This window comes from Pogona vitticeps, chromosome 5 (assembly GCF_051106095.1).
Source record: "Pogona vitticeps strain Pit_001003342236 chromosome 5, PviZW2.1, whole genome shotgun sequence".
NCBI lineage: Eukaryota > Metazoa > Chordata > Lepidosauria > Squamata > Agamidae > Pogona > Pogona vitticeps.
Genome location: NC_135787.1, coordinates 65,157,591 through 65,172,406, shown reverse-complemented (window position 1 = coordinate 65,172,406; position 14,816 = coordinate 65,157,591). Strand labels below are relative to the sequence as shown.

The 14,816-nt window shown below is 40.8% G+C and overlaps 1 protein-coding gene across 4 annotated transcripts in view; it reads right to left on the bottom strand.

Annotated features, from left to right (window-relative positions):
• The window catches only part of MTUS1 (microtubule associated scaffold protein 1), a 124,123-nt gene that overhangs the window by 84,891 nt on the left and 24,416 nt on the right, over nt 1–14,816 (bottom strand). For all 4 annotated transcript variants that reach the window (XM_020791442.3, XM_020791445.3, XM_020791443.3 and 1 more), the window contains exons 2-3: nt 5,804–7,943; nt 3,229–3,412 (exon numbers count right to left, since the gene is read on the bottom strand). In XM_020791442.3, the coding sequence (XP_020647101.3) occupies nt 3,229–3,412; nt 5,804–7,816 (2,197 nt within the window). In that variant the 5' untranslated portion in view covers nt 7,817–7,943. The remainder of the gene's footprint in view (nt 1–3,228; nt 3,413–5,803; nt 7,944–14,816) is intronic.

The following is a 14,816-nucleotide window of genomic DNA, read 5'->3' as shown; positions in this document are numbered from 1 at the left end:
CCCCTGCAAGAAACTGCAGCCACTGCAATGCATTAATGCTGTTCATGAATGTGGGAAAACTAGGTTCAAAGCTCTTCTTAGCAGAAAAGCTCATTGCGTGGCCTTTAGCAAGCTGTTATTTCTCTGTGTAAGTGATTGAACAAAATCTAGCAAACTGTCATAATAAGTTTGAGAAACAGGATTACCAGGACAGTCTATAGAATTACAAGACAACCCGGATAAGAATGTCGTCACATGATGAAATGAATCAGTGGCTGGATCAGGTTTTTTTGAAATCGGGTTAAAGTCACATGGTATTTGCATTGGTGTGTGCATCTTCTTGGGAAAACATTTCATCCATTTTTAAGCTGTGTTGTATGTCAACTGAGAGCGCAATGTGGGCTTTTTAAATTGTTGCAACTGAGGTGTTGTCCTATGCTTGCCTTCCTATTTATATATTTATTTATTGGGTTTATACCCCGCACCATCTAGCAACCAGGCCAATCTGGGCAGCTAACAACAAGATAAAAAGCAATATTAAAACACGATAGAAAATAAAATAATACATAGCAACAAGATAAATTAAAACAGATGGCAATGAAGGTGGTAAAAGGGTGATGAAAGGGATGGCTAAAAGGGGGGCCGAGATTGTATGTATGTATGTATGTATGTACGTATGTATGTATGTATGTATGTATGTATGTATGTATGTATGTATGTATGTATGTATGTACGTATGTACGTACGTATTTATTTATTTATTTATTTATTTGTTTGTTTGTTTGTTTGTTTATTTATTTATTTAACTTATATGCCACCAAAAGGTCTCTGGGCGGCTTAAAACAATTAAAATACAATAAAAATACAATTAAAATATAAAACAATACAATTAAGATAGATACTCTAAAAATTGCCATCAGAACCCACAGTTATTTCAATTAAAAGCCTTATGGAACACAAAGGTTTTGACCCGGCGCAGAAATGTCATCAGCGTCGGCGCCAGACAAATCTCAGTGGGGAGGGCATTCCATAGTCTGGGGGCAGCTGCCAAAAAGGCCCTTTGTGTACAAGCCATCCCTCTTACCTCCTTGAGGGATGGCTCTTTCAAAAGGGCCCCCTGGCTAGATCTTAACTGCTGGGTAGGTTCATATGTAAGGAGGCGGTCCTTCAGGTATCCAGGGCCCAAGCCATTTAGGACTTTATGTCGAAACAAGCACTTTGAATTGGGCCCAGGCAGCAACTGGTAGCCAATGTAATTTAATCACAATCAGCTTGATATGTCCCCTAGCGGCCCCACCATTCACCAGCCGCGCAGCTCGATTCTGGACCAGTTGCTATATTAATAGTCAGGGAAAGCCTGGTGGAAGAGCCAAGTCTTCAATGCCCATTTGAACCCATCCAGTGAGGGTACCAGGCAGATCTCAATGGGCAGGTTGTTCCACAGGTGGGGGGCAACCGCCGAGAAGGCCCAGTTTCTTGTTCTTTCCCTCCGGGTCTCCTTTGGTGTCAAGGACCTCAACCGCCCTGCCTGTGAAGAATGGGTATTATGGACAGATCTGGCTGGGAACAGGTATTCTGTTAGGTACCTTGAAGTCAATGCAGAAATGAACCAGTAGCCAATGAAGGGCAGCCAGAGTGGGGGAGATGTGCTGGAATTTCTTCACCCCAGTTATTAATCTGGCTGCCAAATTTTGGATCAGTTGAAGTCTCCGCATCAGTCTCAAGGGTAGCCCCATGTAGAGAGCACTACAGTAGTCTATTCTTGAGATCATGAGTGTCCCCGCGTCTAGATAGGGACACAGCTCGGAAATCCTCCGAAGATGGAAAGTCGCCACTGCTGCTGCTGCTGTGTGTGTGTTTTAAATTATTTATTTCAAACTAGCATATTGTAATGGCTCCTCACAGGAGACACAAACAAAGCCCAGCACTTTCTAAGCTTGGAAGCACTATCCATATTGCTTTGTCAGACAGAGGCTCCTTGCCAGAGAGAGAGAGAGAGAGAGAGAGAGAGAGAGGTGTGAGGCTTCTCCCTTGTGATGGCAGCTGGTTTTTTTGGGGGGGCGGCGGGGGTTGGGGTCCTCCAAAATGTGACATACTGCTATGTCAGACACAGCTTCTTTGCCGGAGAAAGTGAGACAAAGAAACACTCACATAGAAGAAATAAAGAGAGGGAGGATGGAAGGCACACCACTAAGTAGCAAACCTCAATTTACACACAACAGAGTTGTTCAAACATGCCAAAATTATTCAAAATAAATCTATATGACCCAATCAAGTTAAAATAAATGAAGAGTAAAATACCTCACTTCCCATCAAGACAACATGATCCCCAAAACATGATCCCCAAAAGCGATTGCAAAATGATGTTTCCTGTGGGGTTTTTTCGCTTTGCTATGGTCGGTTCCCTGCTTTGCTAACCGATTATCGCAAAATGACAATTTTGCACAGCTGATCGGCGGTTTCAAAATGGCCACCGGGTTAAAAAAAATGGCCGCCTGCTATTTTCTGGGACGGATTCCTCGCTGCACGGGCAGCGAAAATGGCTGCGCTGTGGAGGATCTTTGCTGGACTGTGAGTTTCAAGCCCATAGGAACGCATTAATCGGGTTTTAAAGCGTTTCTATGGGCTTTTAAAAATCACTTTACGATGTTTGCGTTCTACAGCGATTTCGCTGGAACGAATTAACATTTTAATGCGAGGCACCACTGTACTGTAGTTTTTTCTAGTGTAATCATGCTGTAACTTAAGGTGCATTTTAAACTTTAGTGAAGGGTAGCACAGTGGTTAAACTGCAGTACTGCAGCCAAGACTCTGCTCACAACCTGAGTCCAATTCTGCAGGCTCAGGTAGGCAGCTCATGGTTGACTCAGTCTTCCATCCTTCTGAGGTTGGTAAAATGAGTACCCAGCTCACTGGGGGGTGGGGGAAATGTGTAGCCTGCATAATTGTAAACTGCCCTGAAAGTGCTTTATGGAGTTGTATACTGTATAAGCAGCACACTTTTCATTTTTTTTAATCAGTAGGATAGAATGAACTTACATTCACATTTCATACACTGCCAGATTATTCATAACAGTACCCACAACTAGCTTCCCCAACAATTGTTCAGCTCCCCAAACACACTCCTCAACTTAGCCTTCCAGATGTTTTTACGACAACTTACGACAACTCACATCTACCTCAGCCATCAATGCCAGTGGCTACAGACGTTAGGACTTCTACTCGAAGAAAATCAAAGAAACTTCTCACCAGATTTTGTTGACTGAACTGCTCTTTGAGGAGATGAAGCTTTAGCTGCATGAATATTTGTACTCTCACTTCCTCTCCTGGAATGGAATGAAATCTTGGATGCTGCTCCATTTCTCAAGATGACAGGACTGCCCTTGGATAAACTTTGCCCTTGTGCTGTGTCTAATACTACAGGCAAAGAAACCTGTATTATTCAATAACAATGGGGGGAGGGGAGAGAGAGATGAAAAAGAAGATTCAAAATACAGAATGAATCAACATGTTTAAAAAATTATTAATTTTACTGATTAATGCAATTTTACCTACTGTATCGGGCAATCAGACAATCATACGTAAACTGAAAATTATAGTACCTTCACTATATCATCAGATAAAACATTTGTTTTAATTACAGTCAATCACATTCTCTTATTAAGGAGAAATGGTGCTTGTGATTATAAGATTTTAGACAACATTTTGCATTTGGTATTTCATTTTGATTCAGGAAAAGTCTGATCTCAGTATAAAAATTATGTTCCTCTCTGTAGTAATCAAAAATGCAGGAACTGTTAACCTAAACATTTAGGTATATTAGTGGGAAACATAGTGCGGTAAGTGTTGAGGTTGTTAGGTATGACAGTATGAGAGTGTCTTTCATCTATTTGAAATGTTCTACTACTATGGCTGACACAAAGTGTGTGTAACACCTAGAATTTCCACACAGTACTGGATCAACTAGAACAGAGGAAAGGTGCTCAATTCGCTACTACAATGAATATCATCTGTAGGCCAGACCCCATATTCTTCCCATGGCCATTAAAATATCTCATATAGCAGGTCTTGTAAAACTTCTGCTTTATGCCATGATCAGTAGACAATACACAGCTAGGCTGACCAACCATTTTAATGAATATAAAGAACATCATCTGTTCATAACAGTGCTCCTTTAAGAGTATAAATCAGTACCATCTATGTGTTTAGATGTGCTATCATGAAGTCAGCTCAAATTGCTAATTTAGAAGTAAAGGAGAAGAGATGTAAACAGGGCAGAATTTACTGATGTCAAGACACAGTTCCCTTACTAGTAATGTACGACATTTTGCAAATTCAAATATTACTCCTGTATTATACTTTATTCTGAGCTTTGGAGAAGCAATGAGAGCTGCCTTCAACCAAGGACCAAAGCAAAGATCTTACTCCCTTTCAGATGATGGTTAGGAGGGACAAAATATAATGTCAATTTGTAATACATTTCAGAGAAAAGAAGTGGCAGCCAGCTGTTTCATGGCTTTCTGTAGTGAAAGTAGAGAGACCAATACCCATCTTTCCCTGAGTTTCCTGAAATTTGTGGAGGACATGCACTTGGCAATCCAGAAGAGCAATGATCCCTACAAAGGAAGAGCTATCATCCCTGGCAACCCAATCTGTAAATATCTGTAAACCATTTTTCACTTTCATAAAAGATCAACAATAAAACAGAAAATCCATGGACACATCTAGCAAACTGATATGAAGGGATGTACTGTACCTACAAACTTTTAAAATGATAAAAATGCAGTATTGAAAGTAGAAACACTAATATACTTCCAACCAGCTTCGCAAAGTTTGCTGCAAAATTAAGAAAGCGCTCTCATTGAAATTAACTCTTGTGTAATATTTTAACTCTTGTGTTGAAAGATTTTTTTATGAATATTACATCCAGCAGCTGCCATCCAGGCAGTCTGATGATAATAACATCATTTACATGCACTACTTTCTCGTGCAGCGCAACAAGATTTCCAGTTCTATAATGTCTAGACGCTAGATTATTTTAGCCTAAATAATACTGAACTAAGAAGATACCTTGCTGCAATATGGATGCCTAGGTTTTAACTAGCTGCAATCTTCAAACAGTCTATGGGTGAAATTTGGTTGCGTAGGCCTGCTGAATCAATAGAACTTAGGCAGGAGTTGACTTACCAAATCTCCGCTGATTTAACACATCTACTCTTGTGATTTATTACACTAAGCAACAGGATTTCAACCTATGTCTGGCCATACAAAGAAGACTTATAAGTAAAATATGTGTGCATGAGATAATTGTGTGATCTATTCATAAAAGCAACATTCTGGATTAGGCAAATAATATTATGGTACTAGGTACAAACTATAAGCAAGTTTTGACTTGTTAGGTCTTTAGCAAATAATCCAGTCAAAACGTGGGAGAGGGAAAAGAAGGTGCCTCAAAGAAGCCACAGCAAGTAGCACAAGCTTCTGTGCTGGAGTTCTTGTTCTGTATTATGCTACCCATGAACCTCATCTTACTGGTCTGTTTTCTAGAGTACAAACAGATATTGCATAGTTAAATGAAACTTACACCTATCAAGTTACCATATTAATGTGCTCAATATTTGCAATAGATCTACAGTACCTGCGTTTCTCTTCTCCTAATAAAGCAACAGAAGCAAAAACAAAACAAAACTAAATTAAATTTAATTTTTTTAAAAAAGTCCTATATTGATATGGGCAAAGAACTAGAAGTTCTAGTTCAATAACTTGCATTCAGTACTCCAGAAACAGAATCTTAAGATGTATTAGATAAAGGCTATTTACTTACCAAGGGAAGATGTGCAGGCTTGAAAGCTTCATCTGCAGCATTTTGGACCAGCCTTTCTTCAGCACTTCCCAGACAATAAATCTGCTGTTGCTCTTCTTGAGGTTTCTGACAGCTATTCAAAGCACAAGGTTGGCCCCAAGACTCTGCATCTTCCATTTTGTCACTTAACATCTCACCTGAGTTAGAGGAGCATGTTAAAGCCACTGGAGAGGATGTTGAATTAGGACACCTCATTTTGTCGACCTGTTCCACATTCTGCTTCAACACAGCTGCTTTTGGAACCTTGTGGGAAAGGTTTTCAGAATGAGTTGCAGCATGCATAACTTGGCTGGGAAGGTGTTTATTAAAATGTTGCTTGTGGGTCTTACTCATTGGCGTTTCTGTTTTTGAGCCTTTATCCAAGTGAGGCTTTTTCCTCAGTGCTGCAACTGAAGTTGATGGCTGCCTTGGGGAGGAATTTGGGGACGATGAGGAAGCAGTAGATAGTTGAGGAGATCTTTGAGCTGCTTTTAATGCAGCACTCTCTTTTGGTTGCAGCACAGACCTGGATATAACTTTGGGCTTTATATTTTTAAAGTTTGGTTTTGGAAAGCTGACTATTTCTGCTTTCCTAGCTTTGGTTATGGTAGTTCCAAGCGTAGATCTGTTTGGTAATTTAACTGCGACTCGTTCCGAGTTACTTTTGAGTGATGTCCTCCTCAGTTGCTCTTTTGCTATGGAGTCATTCTTGCGAAGTTTATTAATTCTACCACCAACCTCCTCTGGCACAGCAAATACAGCAAAGGTTGTATTTTTTGAACCCATGGCAGGAGGAGAAGTGAAGTTGCATTCATCATTTGTGGGATTAAAAACCACAAAAGTTGCCTCACAATTAGATTCGGGCATTGCAAACTTTTCTAGCTTTGGTACATCAGTCTCAGGTGCTTTATCCTGCCCATCTGGCAAAGCATGACTTCCTTTAAAGATATTGTGTTCTTTGGTTGAGATCTCCCTGTCCTCTTCAAACTCTAGTTCCCAATGTTCATCAATACTTTGAACTGCAGCAGAACGTAAACCAACGATTGTATCATCAGCTACCCATTTTTTGTCCTCATGCTCAGGTGTGCTGTGCATATATTTCTTATCACTGTTTTTGTACACAGGGAAGAGTTCCAGTTCTGGTGAATCCCCACAGTGAGATTCATCCAATTCAATATCCTGCCTTCCTTCCTTCTCATGTTGTTCACTGTTCTGTGATACTACATCAATGTAATTGGCAACTTCATCTCCTGCCAGTGAAAGAGCAGTAGGCAGCACTCTCCTTTCTACATGTATGATGCTTGTCATATCTAGGTTGCTGGAAGCATCTAGTTTAGGGGGGCAAGCATGATGTGCAGAAGTAAAAGTGTCCCAAGTGTCCCCAGAAGATGTAGGGACACAACCTACTTCATAACATTTACTTCCCTCTGTATCCCTCAAGTTTATAACAGTAATGAAAGGTTCATTTGAACTGGCACCCTCTTGTTCCATTTGGGTACCACCTGATTCATCCTCAATGTTTGCATTTGCAATCAGCTCCACAGCAGCACAGGGTTTTGAATGCATTAAGCCTGCCTGGCAATAAGGCACAGATTCTTTAGTACTGCACATCTGGATATTCTTTATCGCACAACTCTCTTTACGAAGGCTTTCTGGTTCCAGCAAAGTCTGGTTGAAGGCATACACATACAATGGTTCTTTTGGAGAAAGGACAGGTATGGCTTCCAGATCTGAAGTCCCTAAGCAGATATAATCACTGTCAGCCTTCTGCAGAGCTTGCGATTCAGCACACTGAGAATCTAGAAAAATGCTTTTTGTCTGATCTGTATCCTTAAGCTTTATATAGTCTTCATGTTCCACTTCTTGATGGTGGCTAACAGTGCTTCTATTCAGTGACGCTGACGCCATGGACTTACACATACATTTATTGCCATTTTCATCCCTGATCATTAAAGGAAGCTGCAAGTCTATTTCCTCTATTTTTTCAACATTCATTTTCAACAGTATTTCTAGTGTGTCATTGTCTTAATACGTAGCATACTCAGGAGTTCTCTGGTTCGTGAAGTGTTTCTTCAGCTGTGATTCATAATTCTTGATTGTAGGGTACTGGGGTGTGATCAAACTAGAATGAGAAAATTGACAAAAATTAAACTAGATCACATTTTTTCATAAACAGTAAGGCTAAAAAGTCTCAGTCAAACTAGTTAATAGTGCTAATTTGTTCCACCAGCTGCGGGGAGACTTAGGGTTAAATCATATATTATGCTAATAATAATAGTGTGCCATCATGTCAATTCTGACCCTGGGCACCCTTTCAGGGTTTTCTAGATAGAGAGTACTCAGAAGTGGTTTACCATTCCTTCTCTTCTTCTGGGGGCATCCTGGGACTCTGCAGCTTTCCCAAGACCATAAAAGCTGGCTCTTCTGGGATGCAAATTGAAGAACTGAACTCCCAACCTCTGGCACTACTATGCTAAGCACAATTTTAAAAACCAAAAACCCGGGTAGGTGGGGCTCGTCAGCCATGGAAGGCAGCCCATCTAGGAGAAGGAAAACTCCAATTTCAAACCTCCACTGCCTTGTGGCTATATCCACTCATGGAAAAGGCTTCAGGAGTTAACCTCGAGGCAAAATCCGGAGCTGGAGTCCCGAAGGCAGCATGTGTTGTTCTGCCAACTCCTGCGACATTGCTGGAACCAGTTGTATTGGCTCTTGCCTTTCCATTGGACCATTTCAGCAATGTGGAGAGGGGGGATCTGCTGCTTGGGTAACAGCCTATCCTCCATATTACCTTACCCGGGCTTCATGCTCTGGAGAGGACACTCCTCGATTCAGAGCATGTTACCATAGTCTCTCGAGACTGAAGGATGCCTATGGATGAAAAACCAAAAATGTTCAGCATTGCACTCTGTCTTTTTTAAAATAAGAAGAAAAGAAAAAGAGCCATCTGCACAGCCCCTAGATTGACTAGGCTCGCAACATCCCCAGGGTGGAGGGGGAGGTGAGCTTAAACCTTTCTACCCTGCCCTATTTCCCACTGTTTGCTCCCGAAGTTGCTGAATTAAAAGACCAGATATACACCAGGCAAGGTTTACATGAGAACAGGGTGAACAAGGGGGTGACAATCTTCCTTTCTCTTCTTTTTCCTGAGTACTGAAAGGGTCTTACAAGATTTTCCTGGATGCTGAACTAGGGTTGGTTTGTAAAGAACAAAATATGCCTTCTGCTTTGTTCTCAAAACTCTTGCCTTTCTTTCTCCTCTTTCTTTCTCCCCAAAACAAAAGGTGTTTAGAAGTATGAAGGAGTTCTGCTTCAAGTTTGAGGACTCTTAAGAAGACAATTTCTCCTGTCCAGGGATCCTCTTTCTATACCCTCCCTGACACTCTGCTATTTTAGGGTTCTCTACCTTTGCAAGGTAAGTCTTCCACCAGTTGTTCCATCATCACTCCAATTATCTTCCTCTTCTTCTGGCTCAACCTGTTCTAGGGCTCCCGGAGCAACCTCCAGGGCCGCTCTCTTTTTGTCAGTGATCTCTTTGCCCACTTCCTCAGTTTGCTCCCCCTCTACCTTCACTAATTCCTCTTTTACAGTTTTCATTTCCCAAGTCTCCTCCAGGGGTCGTTTCTCTTTTCCTGGGTTTTCTATTTCTCCTTAATAATCATAGTCCAGAATGGTCTCTCCCAGGTCAACTGGGGAGCTGGATCTTTGAAATTCAGCAGGGTCCAGGGGGAGGTAAGACAGCCCACTGACAAGGACCTGGGTGCCACTGATACTCTTCTCATGCACAGGTTTATAGAGCACCACTTGCTTCTTGAAATGGCATTCACGACCACAACATTCTTCTCCTATATTAAATGATAAATTTATTTAACTTTTTTTCTAGTTCAAGGTGATTAGAGCCTGGGAAATGGCATGGCTGCCAAGTTCCATACAGCTCTGATCAATCATACAGCAAAGTGATTGCATTTTTTAAATTAAAGGTGACATCTAGGTAAACATAGTCAAGATTACGGAAGGTTTTAGACAGGTTACAACTTGAACACCACATATCGCCTGCCGCCATTCCCCAGGTTCTTGTTTTTAAAAGCACTGATAATAATTGTTTCCCTTTCTGGAGTACAAACCACACAGATAAGATTAACCTGAATATTTTACCCTGCTACCGTATCACATTCTGAAAGCAAGAGTTATACACCATAGCAATGCCTGAGAAATCTGTATGGCAGCAGTGTTGAGTCAGAAATCCCACGAAAACACTCAGTTTTATAAAGGTTGTTAAATGATTTCCTGGAACAAAGTTATGCAACTGTGTGCAGCAGATACTATATCTAACTGTTCAAGAAGCATTAGAAATATAGCACCCTAACAGTGCAAGGGAGTCTCATTCTACCTTGGTAGAACTGATCTGTTTTGGCACTCAACACTGTGAAACTGCAAGAAACATCCAATCATTAAGAAGCTGCAGAAAAAAACATATTGTTCCCCCATGAGTCACCCAATAACTGTTTTATATTTATCCATGAACAAAATTCATCTGCAATATTAGGCTTGCACCAGACTGTTGAAAAAATACATTGGGGCTGGAAAATTAATAAGAATTCCCCCACATGGCCCCACTGAAGCAATGATGTAGGTGGTCATTAATGAACTCATTGAGTGATAATTTAGAAATGTCTGTGGACATTTGCAGGCTTTTCTTTCTCACAAGCACACTCCCTGTCCTTTACACTCTTAAGCCTTACATAACAGAGGCTCTTTTGTGCTTTTCATCCTTACAGAGACCCTCTTGCACTCTCAAATGTTAAAACACAGAGGAAAAATGTAATCACCTCATCATTTATGCACAAGAAAACATTGCTACTTAGGGGTGGAGAAGAGATTATTTCTTTCTGACAGAAACCCCACACCACTTTGAAGGGCTCCCCACCTTGAGAGTGGAGTTTCAGTGATACCCATAGGTTGTTGGTGGAAAAATGGCAGAGCCAAAAACCTCAATGCATGAACAATGCACCCAAAGCCAATACTTGGATTCTGACAACATTGAATGTGCATAATAACAGGAAACCTTCCCCCCACCCCTGTGGTAACAAGACCTTTTGATAAATGTTAGTGATAAAAGACCAGAGACAAAAAAAACTATTCAGAAAACCAAACTTTTGGGGAGGAATAAGCACTAATGAACTATATGCACTAAAGATCTCTGTCTTTGTCCATTGACTTTTTCATCTAAACGTGAATTCCAGGCTCTGGTATCATGCATTATGAAATTGACAGTGTTTATGTAAACCATAAAAAATTACAGAGTTACTAAAATCTAATCTATGTCCTAGTGTTAAAAGTATTATACAGTACTTGTTCATGTCATAACTGATCCTTTGCCAACTCTGCTTAGTTTCTTACTCAGAGAGTAAGGGCACATTTTACAAGGTGTTAACTTGATGTTCCAGGTTATTTACATACTCTCAGAAATATTCAGAAAGAGTAAGCCACCTTGTGTGTAGCCTGATCGCCTATGAAGTAATGAAGTATATTAACATTTGTAAACCATTTAGGTGGGGCAAAAATGGACCTCACTGGATCAAATATAGGACAGAATGTTATGTTGCTTTGTTCTATTTGTCTAGATCAACTTTTAAGTGGTATACTTAGGCATTTAATGAATTGTGGTTGTTGTTTTTTTTAACCCTCCCTCTCTTTCTCCATGGTACTAAAAATTCTCCACTAGTGGCTTTCCGAGCACTTTACAGCAGGTTTTTTGAGAACATGGTATGAGAGTTGCAAAAGTTGAGGAATCATTGGACAAAATAAATTTTATGTTGGAAGCCGCCTAGAGTGGTCCATTGGTCCAGATAGGCGGGATACAAATCAAATAAATAAATAAATAAATAAAATCCAGTTGTATAATTTTGCACTCAGCGCAACCCAGAGCAGGCACCAGAAACATTTAACTTGCACTAATTAAAAGATTTCCAACCCCCCTCTTCTAGGTTGCAAGGCTCCCCTGGGCTCCCTTTTGCCCTGGGAAGGCATCAGGATGGGAGGGAGCCTTTAAAAGTTAACAAACAAACAAACAAACAAAAACACTGCCAGATCAGCAGCTGCAGTGCTGATTCCAACAGCAGTGACTTTTAATGGATCCCTCCCATCCCAAATGCTTCCCCAGGTCAAAAGGGAGTTCAAGGGAGCCTCCAAACCTAAAACAACAAATTATGAAGCCTTCCATTAGCATAAATTAAACTTTCCTAGTACCTGATCCAAGTTGTGCCAGGCACAAAGTTCCACAACAAGATTTAGCTCTTTGATTTTACTGGAAGATCCAGGATACAGCAGTGATTCTATTGGATTCTCCACTGATTCTCCTGGAAGCAGTCAAGTAACGTAGGGGAGGGGCACAGGAATGTTTGCCTTGGGCACAACATGTTTAAGGAGCACAAAATTTCAAAAGCAGCACCAGATGGTGTTGGCGCAGAGGAGGCAGCAGAAGGCCCAGCAGGCTCAGGCCTGGCAGGGAGCTGAAAATCTGCACCAGCAGTTCTGGCGGCAGCTCCAGCAGCAGCAGCTGGGCTGGGCCCCTTGTGGGTGCCCCCATTGCCACTGCTTCCTTACCATTGCCGCATCCTTCTCCTCCTCCAGCTTCCTCTTTGGCCACCCTTCTTTTTCCTTCTCCTCCTCTGGCTCCTGCGCCTCCTCCTCCTCCTCCAGGTCGGTGCCTGGCTCGCTACTATCTCCAGAGGAGACAACACCCCCCCCCCCGCTGCATTCCCCACCAGTGGCAGCTGCTGGCCCACAGAGACACACACAAATTGCCATGGCAGCGCAACCTCCTCTGTGGAGGACCGCCAGTCGAGATGGAGCCACCTGCAAACTGAGCTCGGTGCCAGCGCCGTCAGGCCTCGCTCCATCATGCCACCTACTATACTGTACTTGCCTTGCAACAGGTGATGGCAACTCATGCTACACCACTGACCAGAAGGTGCAGGATCATTACATTCTGACCTCTAACTGCAATTCAACAGACTCTTAACCTGGGCATAAGCCATACTGAACTCAGCAGCAACTTTATTCTAAATACATATGTAAAAGACTTCTTTATAAAAGAAATTCTTCAGCACTACAACATCTTTCAGTTGTGTGTGTACTGTGCATATGACTTCAGTTGTGTGTAGCATGATCATTCCTTTTCCCTGCTCTAGAGCCAGGCTATTTCTGCATTATTTATTCTATTAAATTTACATTAAAGTTGTTGTTCATCAATTGCCTATATATAAACTGAGAAAAATATCAATAGATATTTGCTTACTTTTTAAAAATAGTGTCTTGCTAGTGTGAACAGAAACAGAACAGCTATTTCTTGATATAGCAACCAAGGCTGGTTAACATGTACGTAGTTTTATTCAGCATTTTATTGCTAATTGCTTCCCTCCTACACACAGCACTCAGAGATCACAGGGATTTCTAGTTAACAAGTACTTCTCTCTAATCAGTCTTGCTAGAACAATATACAGTATATTGGAGAACTCTGTTGGAAACATGGGGCATTTCACTGTCTACATTCCAGCTACAAATAGATTGCGTAGGAGCTGCCTGGGACACAAGAGTGCAAGTTTTAGAATTAGGGTTTTGTTTTTATACTGAGGCACTGATATACTATTAACAACTCAATTCATGTTACAGCTACTGCTTCTTCAGCAACAGCAGCTTCTACTAATGTAGTCACAATGATATTTTGTACCACAGCCAATTTAAAGCAATTTTTAAGCCAATTATTTGGGAGGGCCAGAAGACATACTTTCTTCTTCTCTAAATGTTACCCTTAGTGATTTTTAATGTAGATTGCACCATACTGAACCTACATAAGGCCACACAGCAAGATGCTAAAAGTGTAACAGCCAGATTCACATTACTGTAGGAAATATTAAGATCTAATTTAGTTAGGTATCAGAGGACGGTTTTCTAGGCACATTGTGGCCTTTTTCATCCATTTTTGAAGACATCGAGCTGAATTTACTGTTTGTACTACTTCTATGTTGTCACTGCTGTAAAGGAAACAGCCTTTAATTACCAAGATTTCAGTTATTATTCATTTAAAACATACATACATACAATGCTGAAACCTTTCAAAGAAGCCTGCTGTATTTTGTTTCACATTTTTGAAGACAAATTCCCTCTGTGTTTGACTTTTTCAACAGTACTAGCTTTACAACCATGTATATGCCTACTCAGAATTCCACAAACTTATTCATACATCAGGATGTTAAGGACTGTAGCCCCAGAGACTTATTTCTAAGTAGACATGAGTAAGAATTATGTTGTCTGTGACTGAATGTTCTTTTTAAAGGCTGTAAAATGAAAAGCAAGACCAATATTTTAAGAATTAACATGGAAGACCTAGGAAATTCAGATTAAAGTAAATCTTAACTACAGCTATATCATAAACTGAATTAAGCACAACCATGCACATCTTTGTTTCAATTTGTCTAATTTCCCTAATAAACCATGTTTTTTTAAGTAGTACCCCAAACTCACTGGTACAAGCCAGGTGCAAAAATCACACATTTTTAATTAAATGGAGTTTGACTGCCAAATTGCCCAGGAATTTGCTTTGACAGAATTGAGTAACATGTACAGTCTTTCCAAACATAAATCTATTTTTATCTATCTTGCAAATGTGTACAAACAGAACTTTTATATAGTACAGTATCAATGAATGAACTGCTGGATAGGTCAGTGGTTTAGGCATCTGGTTGCAGAGACAGAAGTTGGAAGTTTGATTCATCCAACATGCCTCCTTGAGAGAAGCTGCAGGAAAAACTCATTTTTATTGTCATCGCACAAGCACATAAGCAAACACATTTCTGGCCATTACCAACATTGTGCCTATCCACAGTTTTCAATACAACCTGCCTGGCTATGTACGAGATGCCCAGTGTGGAATAGTGGACAGAGTGATGGGACTTGGAGTCAGGAAACCTGAGTTTGAATACCCACTCAGCCA